At 41.1% G+C, this 26,543-nt stretch overlaps 1 protein-coding gene across 2 annotated transcripts in view; it reads right to left on the bottom strand.

Moving 5' to 3' along the window:
* Nucleotides 1-2,435: 2,435 nt before the first annotated feature.
* Nucleotides 2,436-26,543, bottom strand: part of LOC149474324 (protocadherin gamma-C5-like) — a 110,266-nt gene continuing 86,158 nt past the window's right edge. Inside the window, exons 2-4 of one of the 2 annotated variants that reach the window (XM_089656300.1) lie at nt 17,076-17,134; nt 14,006-14,094; nt 2,436-11,545 (exon numbers count right to left, since the gene is read on the bottom strand). In XM_089656300.1, the coding sequence (XP_089512426.1) occupies nt 11,328-11,545; nt 14,006-14,094; nt 17,076-17,134 (366 nt within the window). In that variant the 3' untranslated portion in view covers nt 2,436-11,327. The remainder of the gene's footprint in view (nt 11,546-14,005; nt 14,095-17,075; nt 17,135-26,543) is intronic. The other variant, XM_089656372.1, reaches the window with a different exon arrangement.

Here is a 26,543-nt window from a genome sequence, read left to right as displayed (position 1 = left end):
GTTTACACCACAGTGCTGCTGTGGTGTGCGCTGAACAAATGTACTGAATGCAGTCCTTTTTTTTCAGCACAGCGAGTTATGACCAGGGGCGGACTGACAACTCATGGGGCCCCCGGGCAATAGGGGATCATGGGGCCCCTGTGTCCTTGCCCAAACTCAAAAAAGCCTATGAAAAAGGTACCAGGGGCATCTCATGGGGCCCCTACTGACCCCGGGCCCTCGGGCAGTGCCGAGTTTCCAAATGGTCATTCCGCCCCTGGTTATGACGTGAATCACAGCATCTCTGCAGTGAATTAACCTGTACTGTCACTCATCTCTCTAGTCCAGAGATGAATCCAAAGAGAAAAACCTATCTGCTTTCTTCAGTTTTTCATCCAGGCACTGCTCTAGTTCACTAGTCCATCTCAGTTCCTTTTGTCATTGATCTGTGGTGGGATTTCCTCTCACCTCCTATTTTAACTGGAGGACAGGAAGTGATTGTAAATCTTCCCAATGGGACACATGTAGACAGGTGCAATCTGTTTCCCCCACTGTAGGTGGCGCTCGACCTGTATGGTACCACAGCCTGGAGAGGAAGCCAAGGGAAGACACTGTTTCTCTATGGTTTCCTGAATCAATGGAGCAGCTTCCCGGTTGACTACACGGTTGACTACACTGAAGCCATATAAAGCTTGATGGCCATCTTGGGTCAGCAGGGTTGGTTGGTGTAGGGAAAAAGACCCTGCTTGCTAGGTAGGGAAAGGTTCCTAATGCGGAGGGAAAGGATAGTACTTGCTAATCTGAAAGAAGTCCCCTTCTTGGGACTGGACCGGCCAGGCCTCAGTTCTCCCTCTGAAATAGACACTGTTGGCACCTCAACTCAGCCAAATCTGACTGCATTGAACTGTGAGTTAATTCCCTAGTGGTGCTGTCTCCCACCAGAGTGTTCTATTCAATATACAGTAAGTTTCCAGTTTTACTGCAGATGGATTTTGTATATTTACAACACGCACCTATCTGCACCTCTCCACACACAGATGGCTAAAACGATCATTCAGGACTATAATTCTCCCTTACTGTCAAAAAAAACTTTTGCCTTTTCTCTATTTTATTTAATGCAAAAAAAAATGCAGTATACTCCCAGGTGAAAAAAAAAGATACATTGTAATTAGCTACTTCTGACAAACACATCTAATTAAAGTGCATCAATGCTTGCTCCCATTTTAACAAGCTCTTAGGCTAGGTTCTCACTTGTGTGAGTGGTTGCCACTTTGGGACTGCACCTGCAACCACCCACAGGGAAAAACGAGTTGCAGTTTAGAAGATGCGTGGGGGTGCCATTAATCCTAATGACACCCGCACACACTGGAAACTCCAGCATAGCTTCCCGCACCTGAGAACTGCACTGAACTTGCGGTTTCTGTGCAGGCAGTGTTTTTGGAAAAGGTGCAGAGACATTTTCCCTGTGTTTTCAGGAGGCACAGCAGCCCATTCAAAAGAATGGGCTGCCGTTCCTGCTCAAAACACGACTCGCAGAGCAGCACAAATGTAAACCTAGCCTTATATTTTGTTGGGCATGTCAGACAAACATGCCTGTTGTTAGTGACAACTTGCCAGTAACAGGATTGATAAGAACTTATCTTTACCTAATGAGTCACTTATTTGCTAGCCACTCCATATGGTAGATGGTTTCCTAACTTTGGTAATTATGCCACTGGCATGTGTCACCAGCAGCAATATCGCCTGTCTGACATGCCCCAGTGAGAGATTTAACAACTTGCTGGCAGTCATCGCATCACCCTAAAGATATACAGGAGATTTCTAGTAGCTCTATCATGCTGCTAAAATTGGTAGTAACAATTTGCTAGATGTAGTAATTGAACTATAAACAGATGAAACAAATTCCTTCCTACGAAGTAAGTCCTTGTTCATATGGGAATACTTAAGCATACACATGTGGAAGGGCCATATTTGCCTACACGGGATGCACAGATGCTCCATGCATTCATATGCAGTTAGTCCTATTCATGTCTATTGGGAAATAATGGCTGCATGTCCCCGAATTCACAGTGTCTGCATTCGGAGACACACACCCACACGGATGTCAAATTGGCAGCAGCCGCCGCATTCCAATTGACATGAATGGGAACACCTGCATGCGGATACATGGAACACCTGTGCATTCCATGCCCTCACATGGGTGTACACTTAAGAACACTCGTGTGACCAAGGCCTTAGCATGCAGAAGCATCTTGTAGCAATCAGTTGTATGTGATTAACGAATTGTGCAATCCTATAAGAGTAATCACTACTTCATACTGTTAGCCATTCCTGTTTAAAACTCTGAAATTGCTAGGATACTCAGCCTTCAGGGGTTTTGGATCATGCTCTTTTCTCCATTTTTCCTATTACTCAGATAACTTCTGTTAAGGAAACCACACAATGAAAAAAACACCTTTCTTTTGAAGAAAACGTTTTATTTTTCCCAGAGAGAAAAAAAAGCAATATAAATTTTAGAGTATAAAACTTGCATGTAGTCAACAACAATGGTATAAATGGATCAGAGTATATATAATATGATGTAGAGAAGAATGGACTATGTGATACACTGGACATACTGGTGCATTGGTATAATGGACATCACATCACAAGCCACACAGGAGGATTTAAAGGAAGGTCAGTTTACTGATATATACAGGTTATTAGCATAAAAGACCACATCACCAGTACAGGATGGTCTATTCTTCACAAGACAAGCATTGCTTAAAAAAATGGAAAGCTCATTTACCTTAAGAAAATTTAAATTGTCTTATGGATAACTAAGTACAAGGTTGTCTACTTTTGTTTTACATTTAAACATACAGAAATGCACTATGCTTACATTGATACCAATCTATTAAAGGCTGGGATACTTGCAGTCCTGAGCAGAGCAATCTGAAAAATCAACATTTTAAGGTACCAATGGACATTAGAACAATCAAAAAACTCTCCATTCAGTGAAAGATTGTTTTTGTTTTTACCCAACACTCTCTAAGCCTTCCATACTTATAAGGTACACATAGATATAGGATGATTAGAAGGACAGAGAAGCAGTTATGATATCTTTGCATGGTATAGACTCAATTCAGTAGACCAGTACTTTTGGCACTGAGATCACAGTGCAGAATGGGTAGCTTTCAGTACTTATAGCTCCGGTGTCCAATAAATTGAGTATGGCTTTCCAGGAGTTAATTAGTATTAGGCAGGGGTTTTGTAAGAATAAGTGGATTAAGGTTAAGATTTAGAGTTAATGGCATATTAATTGGTAGGTTAGGTTTTAGGGTTCTGGTATTATATTTAAAGATAAGGTTAAATGCCAGGTAATGGTTAACTTTCAGGATTAGGTTTACTATTGAAGGTGAATGGTAAGGATTGGGTTAGGGGTTAAGGATTAATGATAGAGTTAAGAATATTGTCAGTTGGTGTAGGGACTTAAATTTAGGTTGAGTTGAGTGATAGTGTAGAAATCAGTGATATTTTCAGGCACAATTTATTTTTTTTGAGAGGCATCACCTGTTAAAGCTGAACCAAACCCTTCTGTCCTTTACAGCCAAGGAAACTGCCATCGTAGCCTCTCTTTGATCTACAGTTACCATGGTGCTGCACGTGTGATCAGTTATAACACCAGCAGTTTAATGGTTCAACAGTTTGGTTAAAAGCACAATAAACTGTGACAATTAGCATTCACGGCATACCTTGAATAAGCCTTAAATTTGCCTTGAGTAGGTTTTACCTTGTTAAGCTGGCCATAGATGGATTGAAATCGAAATTTCATTTCCATGTGTGGCCAGCCCCATTTTTACAGGTGTTAGATGTTAGACAAGCTGGACAGGTTGGAAAACTTTTAATGATAAGCGGCTGCAGTATTCCGACAGTGGAGACTCCCAATGTCAGAATACAGTGTTCTGGTGGGTGGGAAAATAGAATGTTCTGGTGGGTGTGGATAGAGGAATTCATTCTTTTTTTTTTTGTTCAGCCCACTGGCTGGACGAAAAAAAAAACATCTATGGCTAGCTTACCTGTTAAAGAAAACAGTTAAATCAGCGGGTTTAGTTCCGCTTTAAGTTTAGATGAGCTAGTGATGATCTGATAGCTTCTAGACGGTGATAACAGAACTTTCAGCTACAAGAAGCAATCTTAACACACACTGATAGAAAACCTCTGTAAAAGTGGCAACTGATTTTTTCCGATTTCATTGGAGTAAACAGAAGGAAAAAATGCTCAATCACCGCATTTACCTATTGGCCAAGTCACAAGGTAGACCACATCAGGTCCCAGTGGCTAGGGGACAGCTAATGTCAATGGGTACCTGTAGTTGCTGTAGGATTGTTTGTGAACTTCACCGATAACTTTAACAATACCAAATTCTCCAAGATATAAATGCCTTTAAAATATCATAGATGATTTTGTGCATTCGTTGTCTTTATTTAAATTTTTTTATGTATGCTGGCACAATGAAGATAGGCACTTTAAACTAGTTGAGTGTCAGTTATATAATGCACTATTGATGATAATAGATATAGATTCTGGTATGTGTTGAGTAACAATGTAACCACTGTAGTACTCAGCTGGAGATAAGAGAAAAATCTAGGGAATAATATACCCTCCAATGCAGGTGGTAGGTTTTATAGCCATCACTTGAGAGTTTCATATTTCAGTGGTCATGAAACTTCCTAATGATTCTAGAAATCCTTACCATTTTATTTTGATTCTATTATACAACACGTGAAGACAAAATTCCAAGTTTAGTTTACTAAGAGGTCCTTATTTAAATTCACCTGGTATGTACTCTGTTGCAGCATTGGCCAATGAAAGAAGGGTCTTTAAGTGTTTAACCATAGGCCAATCAAAATTCAGCAAATCTTCATTTCCCATGGTCAACACGTTGCCTTTCTTCCAGATTTCAATGGAAAGCTTAATACAGTATTTCTTATATCATAATGCAGCAGAAAACTTTGGCTTTGTTTAAGAGTTTGATAATATTTATTTCATAGCTGTAAAATAGATTATAGCCAAGCAAAACTCTTTACAAAACATTATTATGCAAATAATCTGTGAACAGATAAAACCAGACCTAAATTTAACAAAAAATTCAGTTATTTCATCCACATGAACCTTGATAGGCACCACATTATCAAGTATGTGTGATAAGTGGAATAGCATTCATGATGAGAGTATACTCATTATCCTGCACACAGAAGGAGATTTACAAAAAGCTGTTGTGGGACTGTCCACACAAAATATCTGCATTAGTCTTCTATTGTAAACTATATACTCTACATATTAGAGAAATATGATGAAATGTGATTATAACATTTGCCAAATAAATTAATAGAATGGGATAGCACTGTGATGCATTTTGTAAACCTCCTCCAAATTGTTTGTAGTCATTTATCAGGATGCAGAAAATTAGCTGGATACCAGGGACATTGCTGAGACTGATTTTCACTGTGACACCTTTATGGAAATGATTGTGCAGTACAAATGCATGTACCTATGGGCACTACAGTGGCATATGTATATATAAGATATGGACCTTAGATTGTAATCTGCTTGACTGATGTGAATGTACAATATGTAAAGCACGTCATACATTTCCAGTGCTATGTAAATACCTGTAATACAGTAAATAAATACGTCCGAAAAAGAGTACAAAATTAAAAACATCTTATTGGCTATGCTGTCTTTTCTGTGTTGCTTCTGATAACTTTATGTTGTGGCTACAAGTGGCCATTTTCAGCACATGCACATTTGCCAGTCTTAAAGTGGAGCTCCACCCAAAAGGGGAAGTTCCACTTTAAGGACTGCTCCCCTGCTCCCCATTAAGGATTGGCACCTTTGGGGGGCGGGGGGGAGCGGGTACCCAAATTTGACAGGTACCCGCTTCCACTTCCAGTCTGATCGCCTAGGCTATCGGAAGCGAAAGGTGTCCTCTCTCCCTCCCTCCCTGTAGTCTTTTGGGACACGTGACAGGTCCCAGAAGACTACAGGACCATTCATTAAGCGCAGCGCTACTCGCGCATGCGCAGTGGGTACCCAGCTGTGAACCTGCAATCTATCACAACTGGGTGCCCACACTGAAGATGCCAGACTCCTGGAATACAGGGCGGCTGGTGAAACGAGCTGTGGGGGACACAGCACGGGACCGAGGGACAGGTAAGTGGCTGTTTTTTAAAAGTCAGCAGCTACAGTTTTAGTAGCTGCTGATTTTAATTTTTAACAGGGTGCGTGGAACTCCGCTTTAATATGGAATAGTATTCAACTGGCTGAAATAAGCCAATACAATCAATAGACAGGTGTCTGCTAAAATCTAAGAAGCATTCACACCTGCAAATGCAACCTGCCAGTGATTACATGCAATAACCCTGATTAGCTGCGAGTAGTCAGCCTCATTGAAAGCAATGGGAGGCTGCCGGCTCTCGCAGCTAATTACGGCCACTCACATGTAATCTCTTATGTTGTTATCACATGTGAGTGATCTTCCCAGGATGCAGGCAGCCCGCATCCAGGGCAGATCATTCACATGTAATTGCTGGTAAGGTGAATTCGCAGGGATCTAAGTGTTCAGCTGATTATCTATTTGACTTAGTAATCAATGTAGCTTTCATGGTTAATCTAAAACCTTCCTATGAATAATGATTCTCTCTCATTTTAGAGAACCAGGACTGAGAGTTTGTCAAGGCAGAGATGGCCATTTGCTTGAGGACGTAGCAATCCTGAAGCCCTCCAAACTTGCAGCTCATGGTTCTGTCAGATGCAAGGAAAACAATAGGGACTTTAACGCTACGTTGGTGTCTTAAAGTGATCAGAAATTGTTAACAAAGTTCATTAGTTTAGAAGAGTAAATTCTACAGCTCTATTCACAGCTGTTTGTCATACTATTACAAATGTAATTGCTTGATTCACCTTGGGCTCTTTGATGGAATTGAAAGGGATTGTAAGAGTTCTCCAAGAAGTCCAAGACATAAGGATGACATTACTATTGTGACAGACCCAACCGGAACAGGGGCTTTTGGAGGGGACTGCAGGCTAGCCTCTTGCGTACTGACCATGGGCCCTGGCATCTGAGGAGGCTCTATTCTTTGGGAGGTGTATTCCTGGGGGGACCTTTGGAGTAGTTCTATTTTGGATTCAAGTCCATGTCTCCCCGAAACACACAGACTCTGAGAACTGGAGGACCAGGATACAGATTTGGGGTCTCTGTGCCCAAAGCAGCATTGACTGCTTCAATCCCCTTCCTAGACTCAGAGACTCAGACCAGAGGTTAATATATAAAGTAATCAGATCAAAACAACCTGATGCTGAGGTTTCTTGTGGTAATCTATTTATTAAGGTGTTTTGTGTTTACTGTGTCTTTCTTTGTCCCATTGTTAATTGAGTTAATTGAATCACCTATTGTTTCTATCTGTTGGGTAGTCCTTCTGGAGGTTCCTACATAATGGAATTAGTCTTGTGTCAACTTTACCTCTTTACCTAATCAGTGTGGGATGTTTATCCAGATGTGTAATATTTGTTTTTATTGTTCATGTGGGGACTGCCCCTATTTTTGAAGTCTATAAAACCCTGTATTTCTGTGCAAAAAAGCGTTCCAGTTGCACCTAAGCTAGCGTCATCTAGTTCTTGAGTGCAATGCCTAGCATTAATACCTTGGTCCTTTGTCCTAGCGGTGAGGAAGCAGCTCTCTGATGGAAGGTGTTCTGTCAAAAATATGTTATGGGGCACAACCTGATTTTTTGGGCCACAATTTAAGTTTTTGTTTAAAACTTATAGTAAACAAAGCTCAGATTAAGTGTACTGTAGACACAGTCACCGGTTTTTACAAGCTTTAAATATCTATTATATTATGTCTTAATGCTCAGTGATGTCCCTGGTTCCTAATGAATTAAAAACAACATTCTCATGTGTCATAAATATTGTACAAAGCATTTTTTCCTATATAAAGTGCCTCCACCTTTGGCTGTATTAAGTAATACCCACCACTACCTTATGACTTCTTTGTAGAACCATGAAGTTGGATGAAGTATTGACCAACCATCAGTTACCAATCCTGCCATGAATTGGTTAACAAGGCAGCTCTGTTCTTGTTATGCTATAGACCAGCTAGTGATGCCTTCATACACTTCTTCGATATTACAAAATCCATGGTGGAAATGTCACCTAATCATCATTCAGGCATAGGAGCTGCTGGAAATTATTGAAGTATTACTTTATACTGCCACTGAAGATAAATTATTGAAGAATAAATACAATTTATACTGCCAACAACGTATAGTCGGTAATGTTTGTAGAGAACAACTGCTATGATTGTATAGGCAATAATGACTAATTCTAATAATTGTAGTAACTGATCTTGTTTCTGTAAGTTTGTGTTGAAAGTTAAATTGACCCCATGCTTGGTTAAGACATGCAAATATGGACCTTATCCCAATGCACCTGTGAATACTGTATGGTTTGTATGCATGCAGTTTTCTATACACCTGTGTCAAACTACCATGAACCTCAACCAGTCACTGCAGGTAGAGAGAGGCATCAAATGCCACTCAATTTGTCTACAAACCTTTAAAGGAAAACTATCACCAAATTCTAGTTTAACATGTTAAGCTAAAAGTTTTTGTGTTGCCTGTTATTACTTTATAAAAATATTTTTTTTTTCGGGGGGGGGGGGGGGGTTGATGCTTCTCTTTCTGTGTTACTAGAACATTGAACCCAAAATTGCTATTTTAGCTGCGGAATAGGTGCTGGTTGATTGAATCACTGTTGGCTTCCTGATTCCAGAAATATAAAATATACAGTATATGTTTTCCTGGGTCCATCTACTTGCTAAAACCATTATAGAAAAGGCTCAGTCTTCCTGTTGGATTTTGTTCTTTAAGTAGAATCCAACAGGAAGAGGAAGACTCTAGCAGTGAGACAGTCAGTGTTCTGGAAACTAGACTGCTCATTCCAAATACTGCTCTTACAATGGAGTAAAGGAGAAGGAAAACAACATGATGATAACTAACGTGTGAAAAGACTTGCATATAACGATAAAGAATGATTGGTTCCAAATTTGAAATCATGCACTGAAATTATTTGGAGAAATAAGGAGCCAGCGTTTTAGATTCAGCCCACCACAGAACCAAAATATCAGTTTATGTTAAGACTAAATAAGATGATAGTTTTCCCACCTGAACACATTGGGCTTACCATTTGTCTAGTGACCAGTGTGCTAATTCACCTTCTCCCTGATATCAGTTATACAACTGGCTCTTCATGAATTTTGATTCGCAGCAGCCTACAAAATGTCTGCTACCACTCAGCGGATAACAGGAGCACTTAAAGTGAGGTTTTTACCTTTATGTGTTTTATTTACTATCAGAATAAAAATTAAATCACATTAAGTAATACTATATTATTTGCTACACAGTCGCTTATACATGATTACAATCACAACATACATTCTTTACATTTGATTAAACAAATTATATTTTCTTTTATTCATAATTTTGCAGCCCTCCTGTTATAAGTAAGTTTTGATTTTTATTTTGTGAGTTATAGAACAAACTAGGCTTGCTATTCGGTACAGATGCCAATCCACATCTTTCCTTGTCAAGCCATAAAACTTTTGTAGTGCTTAGCACATACACATCTTATAATTTCACCATATCTCATTATACAGTATGTTAATAGATATATTCTATTTTATATCAATAACTAATGATGTTACATGCCAGTAACTCTTTCTCTTTCAGTTTCTATAACTTCTAGCTTCAGCTACATTTTGTATAATACGTTTGATCGTAAAAGCAGCTTGCCTAAAGGCTCCAGGTCCATATTAGTTGCTTCTTGACATTCATTTACTATTAATTACACATTCATATATACAAAACTGGAATGCAGGCACACAACACTTGATTTCCCTAGCCCCACCCCGTCTACTGAAATGCCTCTGCTAGCTTGTTCCTGTTACAGTACAGAAAATTTGTCACACTTTATAGATTGATGTGAAACAACTGTTTAACATGGTAACTGTAAGGGCTCTTGCACATGGATGTGAAAATCGTCACATTTGTAGGTATACAGGTAATCTTTTTTTTTTTTCTGCTGATCTAAATGCAGCCCATTATTTTTAATGGGCCTGTACACACATGTATGTAAACTTGCGCTGCATATAGATCAGTAAAAAATAAAAAAAATAAAAAATAAAACTGCATTGCTAAACAGTATTTCATGCATGTATACGAGTATATATATCATCCCCTTGCAAAAAAGCAGAAAGAAGAATTTTTGCATGTGTGTACATGTGCACACGACTGTGCGCACGTACTCATGTACTATATGGACGATCCTCATGTTTTTATTCAAGAACATTCTGCCAGCAATGTCCAATGTTCATACATTGGTGCCATGTACAAGAACCCTAAAGCAGGTCACAATTTAATGTTGTGGATCAACAAAATTCGCAAACAACTGTGTTCTTTGTCTACCGATTGTTTAGGTAGGTCCTCAGACACTGTTGTTGTTGGTAAATTTTATGGATCAAGCATATCAAGCTTTTCACTGTGTGTGACCAGCTTTAAGATATGCTTCTGGGAAAAGCCTACCTGAATCTGACAATTTTTCATAAAGTTTTCATATTTAATCTCAGCATTAACAGTGATAGCCATTGCCTTGAGATGTAACTAAAATAATAACACAGTATAAATCTGCTAAAGCTTTTACATCAGGCGAACATGTACTACTGAATAATAAGGGCTGAGAAAAGTCCAAAGGTGATTTTTTTTTCTTGGCAAATAGAATGTGCTCTTCAGTACTGATCATTGTATGTAGCTTCTTCAAAATCTAACACAAAAGAGCAATTTTTCAGAAACTATATATGCTACAATCTATTAAGAACCTTACACTAAGGTAATCAACACCCCACATGTTAAAACATTTACAAAGCAAATACAGAGTTTAAAATTACAGTGCAAAGGTTTTAGAGTCAGTCGACTTCTGTTTTTGTTGTTGGCTGATCTGGGAAATTTTGTATAAAATTATATATTTTTTATTCTTTTTTGGAGGGGGATCATTTTGTTACAGGTGGGAAAAATAAAAATAGTATAACAAATCACTGGCTAATATAAATTATGATAGCACTTATGAAAAAATCCTTTATGGTTCATGAAAAGTTCTACTATCAAAACCAATTTTTCATCATAAACCATGAACATTCACTTTCATTTTTTTTGCCTTTCTTTGTAACAATGACATTCAATATGATTTGGTTGGGGTTAAGTGCTTAGAGTAATACGTTCGCTTGGTGGAAGTTGTACACGTGTATGGAAATGTTATTTTTTCTCCCTTTTGGCTGCCTTCTTCTTGTTCCCTCCTGAGGGTGCAGGAGTTTTTGTTTCTTGTTTCACAGCAGCATTAAGCGTGGCAGTCCCTGGAATATATATGTTTTGTCTATAGTCAGGTACATGCTGCAGAGTGAATTGGGGCCCATAGCAGGCACCAAGACCCATAGTCCCTGTTCCTCCTCCAATGTTGGAGCTTTCAGCAGCTTCTGTAAGATCAGAGGGAGAATTAGATAGTATAAAAAATACACATTCAATTAAAAATTAGAATTTCATGCATATTTGAACTACCCTGTGGCAACTGTGATCTACACTACTCAGCACATTTCCAATGTTTGTAAAAAGGATTAAAGCAGAAGGTCGTGCGTTTCCAGGATGTTGGCTTTTTGATTGCTGCTACCTGCTGCCTGAATGCAAAAGTCTTTTTACCATAGAATAAGTTAGGGATGAAATTAGGTGCCATTGCTTAATAAAATTTGGAAGCTAAACACTTTTTAAAACATTTGTATATAAGAATGTAGAATTTTTAATTCATATAATTATCTCATTTGTGAAATATTTGCACTCTCTGACCTTTGGTTATTAAATACCTACTCATACAAGACCTTAGGTGGAGAACATTGTAGCAAGGTTTTAGGAACCAAGGCAGGCAAATGTTGTATGTACAGTTTTTAGCTAATTAAAGAAGTTCTAGAGTCACAGCATATACTTTCAATTTATAATGTCAACATTGTAATATCGATACAAGCAGTAGTTATTTTTGCCAATCCAATATAAGCTTAATTGCAAAAATCTGCTTTCATTTTGTCTACTGGCCATCGCTTTTCACAACCTTCACGTTTCACTGCATGCTTTACAGCTTTTCCTCTGTGGTTTACTTTCAATGTCTAAGGACTACATATCCCATGGTACCTTGCTGCCTACGAGCAGTGATTCCTGTACTGACTGTGTCTCATAAAACTCCTCTACTCAGGACTTATGTAGTTCAGAAGGCAGGCTTTGTGAGTTCAGTAAGACAACAATGCATAGTCATAGGGAATGTCACAGAATTCAAGGAAGTAAATGTGTGGGTATTTTCCTAAAGTAATTTTACTCACTTCAAGATTGTTCAGACTGGGAGGAGTAGACTGGAAATAATGAAAATACAAAGTGGACATGAATATAATACACTTTAATCACAATTTGTATCTTTATACAGGCCATAGGAATCTTGGAAGGTGGGAAGAGTATGAATCAGTGGCATTGCTAGCAGTGGACTCCCATGCCCTACATCTTCTACAGGGTTCCCATAGGTCCCTGAAACTGTGATCACTGCAGTAGCCAGTATTTATTCTCATCAGCTGCCTGTCACAGGAATTGTAGGGGGGATTGTTCTGGGAGATGGATTTGGGGAGGTGTGATAAAGATTTGTAGGAAATGTAGTCTTTTGGACTGGGAGGGGGGATTTAAGTAGGGAGAAGGATTGGGGGGGGGGCAAAGATTTGTATGGATTTATGCTGGGAGTGGGAGACTTCAGCAGATGAACTATGAGCTGGGGGATTAGGTTGTGGGCGTGGCAATATTTTTGACAGATGCAGTATTTGGTCAAGTGAAGTATCATATTAGATCTGCTCATAGGGGAGTGTAAATTGACTGTGAAGCTGGGAAATATGGGATGTAGAGATTATAGACCACTGGAAGAATGGAACTGATCATGGACTATGAGAGAAGAAAAAAGAAGGGGTGGAGGTGGCAGAGGAGCAGCAGCTGACCATGGAGCATTAGGAGAGATAAACAGAGAGGACACACAGGTCAAGTACCAGAGACAGTGAGAAAATGCATAAAAGAGATGGCATTGGAAAGGGATATAAGAGATGTAAGCTAATCAAGGACAGCGGTGCTAGAAAGAATGGAGGCACAGAAGAGATGATCATGGACTGTTGAAGAGAGAGAAGGCAGTGGACAGAGAAGCAACAACTGACCATGAAAGATTAGGAGGAAAAGAAAAGGTAGAGTAGGAGCTAACCATGGGTGAAATGGAGAAGAGGAAAAGTGTGAGCTAATCATTGACAAAGGGAGGTGATTATGGACTGAGGAATGAGATAAGACAGAGAGGGGACGCAATTCAATGTGATCACAGACAGGGGATAGATGAAGCTGAAAAAATGTCAGTGCAAGAATAAGTGAAGAGACACTGAGCATCAATAGGTGGCTGATAGAAAGATGATGTCAAGTAGGAGGAAAAGAAAGAACTCTTTGCTGCTCTGTGCTGGAAAATAAAGAGGATTGGCAGTTGATATTGTTCCACTTGGACAGGATGCAGAGGAGGACCCAGTCATAGACTAAATGCAGAAGAGAGAGCAGTCATTAAAGGGATTGGGGGGAGGAGTCATGTATGAACTGTCCTTTATATCCCTTCTGCTGCAGTTCATGCCCTTTGAGTTGCAACATATGGCAGAGGGACTCAAAGAGCGTGCAGTATTGAATAATGCAGAAATTGTGGAGAGTGCATTGCGGACATACCTACTGTAAACACATGTCGAACAATAAAAAAACAGGAATAAAATATCCTATTTTGTCGATAATTGGCATATGAATGGGCACCTTTAGATTGCCTGCACTTTTCTTTGTCTATTAAAAATACAAGGAACTGTACTAGTTAGAAATGTAACAAAGTTTTCGAGACTAACCAGTTGCTGATGCCAGGATCATTGCCTGAAGCCTTTCTGTTTCCACTGGATTATTTGGCCACACTCCACCTTCCTCATTATTTTGAATGCTATTAATCAAAGTGGAAAAATGTTAAAACAAAAAAAGTACAGTATTCAACTTCACTAAAGAGTTTAAACTCAAATGTAGAGCTGCAAGAGCTCATTCCACTCACCAACTTTTGGATTACAGGTTTTCTGCCCAGTTTTATAAATAATCGAAAGATCGCTTACAAGGATTATTCCATGCAATGGTTTTCAGCATTACATTGAGCTACAGAACAATTTAGCCTTCTGGCTATTTTTGGTCCACTCAGACCTGCCTGTTTCTGCACAGACTGCAATGTTTCTCTCAATCTGGCCTCAATCAGCTCCTCACATTATTATTATTATACAGTTTATATAGCGCCAAAGGGTATGCTCAGCGTTGTACAGTAGCAGGGGGGACAGAACATGAGACAAGACAGTAACAATACAATACACGAGGGGTTCGAGGGCCCTGCTCTTTCGAGCTTACAATCTAGGAATAAAATTCCCTGTGCACAGCTGACTGATAATGAGGTCTGGCTTCCAGGTAAGATGTGGACTTAGTAATGCAGACTTTATCCCACCCAAAGCTCTACAACTTCTCTGTGCTCCAGAACTTAGGTGAGACTTTATAGAGGATCTTCAGTCCCCCCCAAAAGAAATTAAAAGTCAGCAGCTACAAGTACTGTAGCTGCTGACTTTTTAATAAAAGGACACTTAGCTCTCCAGGTATCCAGCGCTGTCCTCACCTGGGCTGGTGCTTTGCAGCCTTTGAGTCCCTGTTGCCACCACATCTAGTGTGGGAAGCTGGCTGTGGCTCCTTGCAGCTTCCCAGCCGGATTCCCACTTGTGATGTGTCCCAGAAGTCTGCAGGCGAAGTGGGGTGGGGGCGAACATCTGAGCGGAAGTGGGTACCTATCAAAACTAGGTACCTGCAGCCCCCCCCAAAATAAATTATCCAAAAGTGATAGCGGAAGAGTGAGGAGGCAGAATAGCTGAACTTCTGCCGCTTTGGAGGGTTCTGCTTTAATAAGCTCCAAAGAAAACAAAGAGCTTGTTTTTTTCCCTAGCAGGCACAAACCCTGTGCAGGTGCTAAACCTATATAATACATAAATACCATGCACAACCCTACCCTGATAAGTAAATGTCTAATGCAACACCATAGGTTATCATTCATTCTAAATCAGTATCACTTTAAATGAATGGGAAGAAGCAGTGTGTTCTAAACTGTCAGTAGTATTTATAAGTTTTTATAGCACACTCGCCATGAGAAAAATGCAGGGCCTTCCATTGCTGACCTTTCCCTCTAAAAATGCGAGCTACCTAAATGACATGTTGATGCTTTGTCTTCAATGCTTTTTAAATCCATCCCTTTGATCAAGTATAGTAATGATGAATTCTGACTTTTCGCAGACTTTAATTTGTTTCCTGCTTGTTTCAGGCCTTTGTCTCAGAAGTATTGATGAGAAAAACAACCAGGCAATTAGCATTTTAAGGAGGAGGTAAGCATTCACAACATCCATTAAAGCAAACTGTTGGCACTATGTAAGTCTTGTATAATAATAATAGTCCATATTTCTCTTACAATGTATTTTAATACTGTTCTATAATGGTAATGGCCTATGTCAACAAGCTTTTGTTCTTGTTGATGACATTAGTCTGACATCATCAGTATGAGATGCTTCTGAGATCATTTAAAAATCAGCTGACAGGTGCATTTGACCCCCTTCTATTCTGCATTTGACTTGCTTCATTCAGGTTTTGCATTTCCATAGACTTGTGTGTGAATCCAAAACTCTCTTGAAGACAAAGCTCTGTGAGCAAAAGCGAGCACTTTCATGTTAATAAATGAAGATTACAGACTTCAGGTGGTGTCTTCATGAGTATTAATTTCAAATTTTCAGTTGGAGTACAGGTTTACTTTTACTACTGGACACATGTTGAATTGTTGTTTCTCTGTTTCCTACTCTTATCAAAGGTGAGTGGGTCTGACTCGGGAAGTTCTATGATGCAGTGCCTTGAAATGATTATGGTAGGGAGGGAACTGCACATTAGCGGCTTTATTATTGCAAGTAACATTTGTAAAAGTGTACATTTTTAATATTTATTGATTTCAAAAGCTTCTCTTAAAAGAGAAGTATGGCCAAAGCTTATAATGCTCTTCTGGGTCACAGGAGTGCACTTACTTTTGTACTCCTGTGACCATGAATCAGACAACAGTGGGATAAAGCCCACTGTTGGTTGATGTCATAGATCTAGTCCAGGCTCTAAAAGGATCTTGAAAATAATGTCGGGATCAACCTAAATGCCTGACTGACAGCTGGCTCAGCCTCTCACTGCTGAGAACCTAAGCCAGCCCCTCCTTCCAGCCCTCCCCAGCCTGGCACTCCAGTGAGTACTGGAGGGGCAGGGCAGAGAGCGGTGACTGACAGTCACCGCCCTCTGCTCAGATTGGACCAAGAACTGAGCAATCAGTGGTCATGTGATTGCTCAGTTCTCCGGCTTAAAGATGCTGGGAGACAGCTGCAACTCCACAGTGATGTTGCAGCCATAGAGGTAAGTATATGTGTATTTTTTTTTTTTTTATTCCCACACTTCTTCTTTAACACTTTTCCGCCTGGCCTACTGTAATATGATGATGGGATCCCTGGATTGTGCCTCCCACGTGCTCCATGGGCCAAGCTGTGGTGTGATTTTCCACTGGCTGTGTCCACCAGACACAGCTTATGACTGATCGGTGTACCGGCCCATGGCCCATACTAGGTGATCGCTGTGACTAATCACAAGATCACATGACAGTTGTAAACAATGATTCACAATTGTCATTCAAAGTGCAACAGCGCTGAAAGCTGTAAATTGGCCTGAGCAGGAAGAGGGTAAAAGTGCCCACTATTGAAGTGGTTAATTAAGAGCAGACATTTTCATTAAAAAATGTGACCAAATAAGGAGGATACATATACAGTACCTATGAAGAACATTATCATGTAAACACAGTTACAGAGCAATTAAAAAATATTTACTAACCCACTAGTTCCTGGTCTTTGCGCCTGTGAAAAGTGCCAGTCCATGTTGGCTTGTGCCTGCTAAAAGTGGAAAAAAAAATTATTATCAACCCAAATGTAACTGATAAACTACACAAACATTTTACAGTTTCATGCTGCAAGTACAAAATAAAAGAGCACAACTTTCTGTTGGTGTTTTATGGAAACATTATTTATTCATATGTCTAAAAAGTATTTAAAAAGTTGTAGTGTGTGTGGGTGGTGCCCAGGTGTGGACAAGGAGGAGTGCATGCTCATACCCCTAAAGGCTGCCAGAGGCATATGCCAAAACATGGATATTAAGTAGCATTTGGGGGTGCTCTCCGTGATGTTCGGCACTTCTCTACACAGACAGTAGTTTAACTGCTTAGATTCTGTGGCATAGTTCTTTACCTTACACTGTAGACTATGAATAATATTCTTCTTTACACTTCTCTCCCTTTCGCTCAGCATTTCTGATCCCAGCCCAGTTACCAGTTACCTTGTGCCAGTGACACAAATCTGTGTGTTTAACTGTTAACTCTACTTGTGATTAAACATGAATCACAGGAAGCTCAACTTCTTTCGGAACCTAAGCTTTCTTCCCCTGAGGCCTCACTCCATCCTCCCTGACATACAGGCTGGGTTCCTAGGATGCTCAGCATCACAGGTTGGACCCAAAACTGGGGTGCCAATTGCAAAGGAAGAAGCCTAAGCACACAAGTTTCTTCACTACCAGGGTCTTCCATCACCTATGCCAAGTCACCTCAGCTTCCAAACAGGCTGGCTGTTATATGTACATAAACACTAGTACTGTAGTCATTGATAACGGCAATATAACCTTCTCTAGTTAGCTTGTCTGTTAATCAGACACTGGCACTGCATCTCTTCTTGTATCATCTTGTCCCCTGGTGTGAACAATAAGTCGATACGCCTTGCATGCACTCCTTTGTGTGGATCCTTAAGTAACTTCATACCAGGCCAAGTTACTTTAAAAACAAAGTCATTTTTACTGGAAGTTATTTAAAAAACAGAGAATGTTACAATCATGCCATTCCTCTTACATAGTGCTAGCTGAGAGCCTCCTAGTGCCCCTATCCATGGGGTATTCATACCTTTTAAATTGAAGAAAATGTCCTTAAAGTCCTTGCTCAAGTCCATTAGTCCACGTCCTGGAACCCTGACCGGGTTTCCACCAGAGGGGTGAACAAAATGGCAAAGTAATAGTTACATAGTGTAGCAATCTCCTTTTCTCTTCGCACATATGGACCGACCCAATCTCAAGATGGCTCCCTCCTTTTATCTAGTTGCCCCTAGCAGAGGAGTTAACCCTGGACTTCCAGGAGGCACCAACTCTACTATATTGCAGAATAGTGCAACAGAGTCAAAACATAATAGAAAAAAAAACAGAATAGATAACATGACAATCTTTAATGAACCACCTCCTTACATGTGTGTTTATGTGTAGGAGGAAGGGTTTTTTTTAGTAATGGGTAATGGCCAAGGTAGAGTCACAGCCTTCAAAAGGGCATTTAACCACACTTTGTGCTCTACCATTCTTTCATACAAGGGTATCCTCTTCTGGGACATGACATTCTACAGCTAGAACAGTAGAAATCTACAACATTTTCTATAAATGTATAAGCTGGTATGACTGAGCTTACAAGTACAAGGCATTCTCTGATTGGATGAAGTGGAGAGCAACAGTGGCAACTCCTCCATGCCTAATCAGAGAATGACTTATATTAATCTTCTATTAATTGAAAAGATAAAATGCATTCTATGAATGGTACAGGTGCTGAGTGTGTGCATGTAGCGTGCACTACTACAGTGATTTACAGAATTCTCAGTGGCCCTCTGGATATCAGTTATGGATACTTACCTCAAGCCAAGCTGGTCCAATGTACTGTAAGTATGCAAAAAATATAATTCCTGGAGTTAGCTTTAAAATTATATTAGAGGCATTTTTAAAATAATAAACATGTCATACTTACCTGCTCTGTGTAATGGTTTTACACAGAGCAGCCCCAATCCTCTGCTTCTTGGGCCCCTCATTCCTGCTGGGTGCCCCCAGAGCAAGGCAGTTTGCTCTGAGTGCACCCAAACAGGCTCACTCCAAAGCTGCTGCTCTGCATGTCCATTCACGCACAGTAATGGCTTAACCCCCACCTCCTCATTGGCTCACTGGCTGTGATTGACAGCAGTGGGAGCCAATGAGGAGGGAGAGTCCCTAGACATCTGAGGCTTCCATGAATCCAGAGTGGGCTCAGGTAAGTATTAGGTGGGGCTGCTGCACACAGAAGGTTTTTTACATTCATGCAAAGAATGCATGAAAATGAAAAACCTTGAGTCTTTAAAACCACTTTAAGTACATGTAAGACTGGTACTAGATTCTAGTTAATTGCTATTGGTACTGCCGTCAAAAAGTAACGCTTTTCTCACTAAACTAATTTGTTGAATATGTCTGTCTAACTCTTAATTAAAATCTATATTATGGTGGGTAATCTTTGTCAAAATGTGCAAGAATGACACACTTACCTACTAAACTGTTCTCTCCAGGATTTGAGATGTCAGCAATCTTCCTTTTTGCTCCTTTTGCTAACATCTTCCCCCACTCTTTTTGGTGTTCAGTGTACTCATTCAGCCACTGTTCTGTTCTGTTGCCCCGGAATGACGCTGGCATGTGCTCAGGAATTCATTCATTCTAGTTTCCACAGTGTACAATCATAAGAGAATTTCTAGCATGCAAGGCAGATGCGTTTATGGCAAAAGAGACATACAGAGTTTGTTCTGCAATTAAAGCCTGCCTGTTAGCACTTTTTTTTTTTTAAACAGACCTTAGTTCTATTCTATTCAATAAAACCAGCAGCAACAGGTGGGGATGAGTGTAAACATTGACTTCTATCAGTGTCCAACCGAGCGCTGGTTAAAGCTTGTGGGAGGACTTTTCATTCTCCCGATTGTCCTATGAAGCTGCATGACCCCTGACTTTCTGTCTGGACAGTGCTGATTATATGCACTCTTCCAAGAAATAAAACTCTCTAGCAATACACTCCAAACTAAGCGTTGGCAGCTTGCCCCCAAGGCTCTGTTCTATCAGCACATGGATTGGGGACTGTGGAAGAAGGAGAGGATGAAACATGCTTTTTACACAATGCAGAAGATTAACCCCTTAGGTTCCACAGTGAGTACAGTATAACAAGCATGCTTTACTGCATATACAGACTGATTTTACTGTTGTAGGTTTAGTAACACTTTAAGGGGACCAAGTGCTCCTTGCAAAAACTGTGTGTCGATTCTTCATATGTTAAGAGCCAGTAGATAGCCTAGGACAGTGATGGCGAACCCGTGGCACGCGTGCCACAGCCGGCACGCCGAGCCTTATCTGTGGGCACGCCAGGAGAATCCAGCGGCGCGCTGTCTTCCCGGCTGTAGTGTGCATGACAGCCGGGTCCCAAGTGCACATGCACAAGAAGCAGTGCTCTTTGTGAATGGTAAGGCGGTACCTGGGACACATGACAGATCCCAGAAGCCGCCGGACCAATCACAAAGCGCAGCGCTTCTCGCGCATGCGCACTGGGCATCCGGCTGTCCGACGAGCGCCCACACTACAGAAGCCGGGAAGACAACGCGCGGCTGGATAAAGGAACAGGTAAGATAAAAAAAAAACTCTGCGGAAGTAAGAGCGGGTACCTGTCAAATTCAGGTACCCGCTCAACCTCCCTCCCCAAAGGTCAGCAGTCATCTCTGTACTGTCCGCAGTCTCTGGTCATCCCTGTGCTGTCCGCAGTCTCTGGTCATCCCTGTGCTGTCCGCAGTCTCTGGTCATCCCCTGTACTGTCCGCAGTCTCTGGTCATCTCCTGTACTGTCCGCAGTCTCTGGTCATCCCTGTGCTGTCCGCAGTCTCTGGTCATCCCTGTACTGGGTCCGCAGTCTCTGGTCATCCCTGTGCTGTCCGCAGTCTCTGGTCATCTCCTGTACTGTGTCCGCAGTCTCTGGTCATCCCTGTACTGTGTCCGCAGTCACTGGTCATCCCTGTACTATGTCCGCAGTCTCTGGTCATCCCTGTACTATGTCCGCAGTCTCTGGTCATCCCTGTACTTTCTGCAGTCTCTGGTCATCCCTGTGCTGTCCACAGTCTCTGGTCATCCCTGTGCTGTCCGCAGTCTCTGGTCATCCCTGTGCTGTCCGCAGTCTCTGGTCATCCTTGTGCTGTCCGCAGTCTCTGGTCATCCCCTGTACTGTCCGCAGTCTCTGGTCATCTCCTGTACTGTCCGCAGTCTCTGGTCATCCCTGTGCTGTCCGCAGTCTCTGGTCATCCCTGTACTGTGTCCGCAGTCTCTGGTCATCCCTGTGCTGTCCGCAGTCTCTGGTCATCTCCTGTACTGTGTCCGCAGTCTCTGGTCATCCCTGTACTGTGTCCGCCGTCTCTGGTCATCCCTGTACTGTGTCCGCAGTCTCTGGTCATCCCTGTACTGTTAATTAGTTTGCACTACTGTACGAGTTGTTTTTTCTAAACCAAAAGCTCGATATTCAGGTTTCATTGCAGTGTTGGCACTTTGAAAGAAATAAGTTGGTTTTGGGTTGCAGTTTGGGCACTCGGGCTCAAAAAGGTTCGCCATCACTGGCCTAGGATATGGTCTTTTTTGTTTTTCTTCCTGGATTCTTGCCTTTTTGTGCCTAAGAAGGTTGTCCTCCAAGTTCTTTAAGTTCATTGGGCATCCCATATACACCTAGACCCCATTCCTAATAAAACAACAAAAACCAAGCACATGGACTGTTTACTGACTGTGGATGCAAGTGAGGAACAATGCTTGCTGCCTGGCTATGCAGAGCTTAGGGGACCCAAAAACACAGAGGTTAGTGCTAAACCAAAAACACCATTTATTAATAAAAAAGTAAAATCTATATACTCGCAAAACTGTATATTCACAAGCATAGATCAATTGATCAGCACCTCCAAGGTCTGGATAGCCAATACAGAAGACGTATGTTATATATAATGCAAATATGCTGATACGTTTCAAGAGATATATCATCAGAGCTGTTGCTGTGCTCTTCCTTAGGCCCCCTACACCATTTTTGTTGAAATTACTTTGGAGATCATTTTTTGGATTCCGTCTTTCTGTTTCTAGCACGATATAATGTCCCAGCTGGTTCCAACGTTACTTCACTGAGGCTCAAACACAAGCCACATTGTAACTGTTTTCTTCAGCTGCAATAATATTCCCACTCCCTTTGCTGGGGTTGTCTGCTCTTGAATCAAACACAGGTACTCTGGCTGTGGCATTGGGTGCTCACCCTATGGTGAAGAGTCATGATTAGGGACTATGGGACCCAAAAGTTGTCCAAACAGATCCATGTTTGTTCCTATGATTAAAGAGCTCTTTGTGGACCCCGGAGGCTGGAAACATTTGGCGGCAAGCGATTTTAATGACTAAAAGATTGAATGACACCTTGACCTGTAGGTATATATTGTAAGGACTTTTCTCCACTATGATACCCCAGATCTCAAAATCTTTTAATTTCTGTAGGTGCAGGTGCCTCAGGTTCATGTCATAGAAACCCAAGTTGAGAATAGCCTTTGTTTAAACATTCTCCACTTGACATTTCATTCATAGTGGTATCTCAAGGAGCAGGCTAACTTGGCTAGCATCTTCCGACTCAGCTTTCATTCTATGAAAAGAGACAGGAGAATCTGGGGGAGCTCCTATTTGTAGTAATGACTCCCTATGAAGCTGCTTTATTGTTGGTTTGTCCTAATTCCAATGGTGATCCACCCTTACTGAAATCTGTTTCCCCTTAATATTTTCCCTCTGCATAACCAAGTCTAGCCACCAATGTGGCCATTAATGGTCTTCCAAGCTCTCTGCCCCTTTCAGTAAGCCTGTCCATTATCAGCAGAGAGAGAGAGGGAGATTAACCTGCAGCTTGGCTGCAAAACTTGGATGTGTGGCTCCTACTGCTAAAAGGGGCGTCACTATCCTAAAAATGTTTCCCTATTTAAAGTGGAAGTAAAGGGCACATAGTAATATACTTAAAACCGTTGCTTCCGCCCTTCTGCTACCAAATGCTGTATAGTGCCAGTAAAAAAAGATCTGTGTAAATACTTTATTTCAGTCCAAACCCTGATGCAGAAGTTGCAGCTCCTCGTGTCATGGAGCGCTCTACAATGGTGCAGAATTCTGGGAGCCATGATGTCACCCGCTGGCTTCCATTTGTAGTTGCCCTTGACACGGAGGAACTGGTGCTAATTGGAACAGTTGGAAATAGATATTTTTTACCAGCAGTATAGAACATAGGTAGGAAAGAAAGGAAGCAGTGGTTTTAAGCACATTTAAATGTAGCTTTTACTTCAATAACAGAAATTCCAATATGCATTTTACATTACTGTTAATTATTTTATTTCTCAGATTTCTGTTGCAAGTAAAAAGGAAACCCATCCAGAAAAGCAGAGCGATAATAATAATAATGAGAGATAAGAGAAATACTAGCATTTTTTAAATGTAATCACAGCCAGATACAAAAAAAACAAGAAGCAGCATTTGTTTATATCCTCTTTGCTGCTATTTTGTAATGTAGCAATGGCTCCTTTATGTGCATGGCCTTATTTTTATAGAACATATTTAATGCTACTATTTGTCTAGCAGTGTATATGGCAGGACTGAATTGGTTAATCTGCTTTATATACGATGTAGGTTTCGTTCAGGCCTCTGAATGGCCTACTTTAAAGCGGAATATCAATGCTCCTGTCTGCAGTCCCCTTCCAGTTGCCATGGTAACCTATTGCCCGTTTGTTTACATGGCTCTGCATGTTCTGCTGTTCAAGCAGTGTCTTTCCCTACAGATCAATTTTTCTTTTGACAATAGCATGTTTTCTAATTTTCTGAGAACCAAAAGAGGGGCATTTTTTACTGCCTTACCATTTTGGTATTTAGTCACACTTTAACACATCCCAAACATCATTGCCGAATGAAAAAAAAATAGACATCAATATGATTATTGCAGACATTTTATTCTTTTAAAGACACTTGCAAACTCAACATTCTCCATTAAAAGATACTGCAAAAAAAAAAAATCCCCACTAAAGGCTTGTTTACACATACAGTAGTCCTCTGAAGGATGATCCACTATGGATCTCTAAATTAAGGTGAAAAACCTTCTGGGTGCAGCTCCCCTCTCAGCCCCCCTTATACTTAATTGAGCCCCATCTCGATCCAACAATTTGCATGAGAGCCGCGGCTCTCCTGGGTCTCCCTCTCCTCCTTGGCTCACACAGCCATGGGAGCCATTGGCTCCCTTTGCTGTCAATCACAGCCAGTGGGCTGTCAATAACAACCAGAGGAGAGAGTGGGGTGCAGGGCTGAGCTGCACTCCATGTGTGAATTGACAATATCCATTTACAGGAGTGCAGCTCAGGAGCAAGCCTGCTTGAGTGCCCCCATAGCAAGAGGCTTGTTATTGGGGGCAATCGGCTGGTAGGGGGGAGCCAGGGCTGCCAGCAGGGGACCCAAAAGGAAGAGGATTGAGACTGCTCTGTGCAAAACCAATGCACAGAGCAGGTAAGTATAACACTTTTTTTTTTAATTACAGCCTTTACACTCACTTTAAAGGGGAGCGGTTGGGGGTGGGTGGTAAAATGTGTATCAACTGCTTTTTTCTTTTACCACACCCTAACTGTGCAAATGAGCCCTTAGAGTGTAACTTCACTCTAAGCAAAGCCAGCTCACCCTGCCATGTCACACATTTATCCATCCTCTCTCCTGTAAGTCTCTACTAGCTATGCACCACAAACTTTTCTTCTTCATTCATTCCCATGGGGAATGCATACTTCACTAGGAAAAGTGGAGAATAAATGGATGAGATTGCGCATGCATTGACAGAAGGAGTAGGGTCTGACTGATGGCTGCACAGCGTAATCTGGAAGCAGGTAGGTGTGTGCCTTGTTAGAGGTGATAATAGAGGGTTTGGAAGCCCACTAAGTGCAACTTCACTAAAAGTGCTTGTATTGCCACTATACCAGCCTGTGTTGACAAGCGTCGGCCTTGTGTTGATGGCATTGGTATGACATGCTGCTGAGATCATTCAGAATTCACTGACCTGCATTTTACCTGCTCTAGGTGGGTTTTCCATTTCCTCAGACTTGCATTGGAATACAAAACCTGCCTGATGAGAACAAAGCCCGTTGACACAGGCCCTAAGGCAGCCCATAGATGATTCAATTTTCTTTTCTTCCACCATAGGAGGAATCTAGAGACTTTCTTTCCTTCCACCCATGGTTCCAGCCAGTATTGATGGGGGAATACCTTCTCTATTTTGAGGGGGGCCGGCAGAACACGATTACTGCTAGTGGCTATAGCCACTGCCAGTAATCACATGTACAAAAATCCAACAGGCTGGTTGTACTCAAGTTGATCGATGGATTGCCTTGGGTACAATTAGCCTGCCCATACGTGGATTGAAATTTGTCCGATACCTGCTGAACCAGACAAACTTTGATCCATGTATGGCTGGCTTAATACACTTGCACTTGCTTACAAATAAATACTTTTGTTTTCCATTTAAACAAGATCCAATTGTGGTTATGGAGTAAGCTATACATTGAAAACAAGAAGTTGACTAGTTATTGTGGACAATATTACTTCTTTTCCTGTATGATAGTGTTTATAGATAATCAATGCAATGATTTCAAAGACAGAGCTGTGTTATATTAACTGACAATTGGGCGGTCATCCAACACTGCAACCAAATTAAATTTATATCATTTTTTCCCCACAAATAGAGCTTTCTTTCAGTGATATTTGATCACCTCTGTGTTTTTTCTATTTTTTATGCTGTGAAAAAAACAAACTGACAATTTTGCAAACAAAACCATATCCCATATAAAACATATCCAATAAAAAAAATTAAAAAAATCAAATTTCTTCATAAATTTAGGCCAAAATGTATTCTGCTACATGTCTTTGCTAAAACAAATCCCAATACGTGTAAATTAATTGGTTTACTTGAAAGTTATAGCAGTATACAAATGGCAGTATATATACTGGAATTTTTATTTAAATTTTTTTTATACTAGTAATGGCGGCGATCAGCAAGTAGGACTGTGGGACTGTGACGGGCATTCTGACACTGGCTGGGAAGCGACTGCCACTGACATCCCCAGTGACATTAACCAATAGCCGCCCGGCCAATAGCTGTTTGGCAGCTGGGAAAAGGCTGTAGATTTCCGGGTGGATGCCATATGGCGTCCTCCCGCAAATGCGCAGTTTTCGTACTTGCAGAGCCACGCAGCGGTGCGATCTGTCACCGGCCGTGTACCTCGGCCCCCGTTGCCGGTACCATGTGACCTGCTGTGACCAATCACAGCAGGTCACATGACAGTTGTATACAATGGATGGCTTCATTCATGCCATCCATTGTATACTAGTGTCTAGCTGTGAATGGTCACAGCGATCACATGCACATGTCATG

The sequence above is a fragment of the Staurois parvus genome, unplaced genomic scaffold (assembly GCF_062004578.1).
Source record: "Staurois parvus isolate SC_StPar_1 unplaced genomic scaffold, SC_StPar_1.0 ptg000006l, whole genome shotgun sequence".
NCBI lineage: Eukaryota > Metazoa > Chordata > Amphibia > Anura > Ranidae > Staurois > Staurois parvus.
This window is presented reverse-complemented; position numbering and strand designations above follow the sequence as displayed.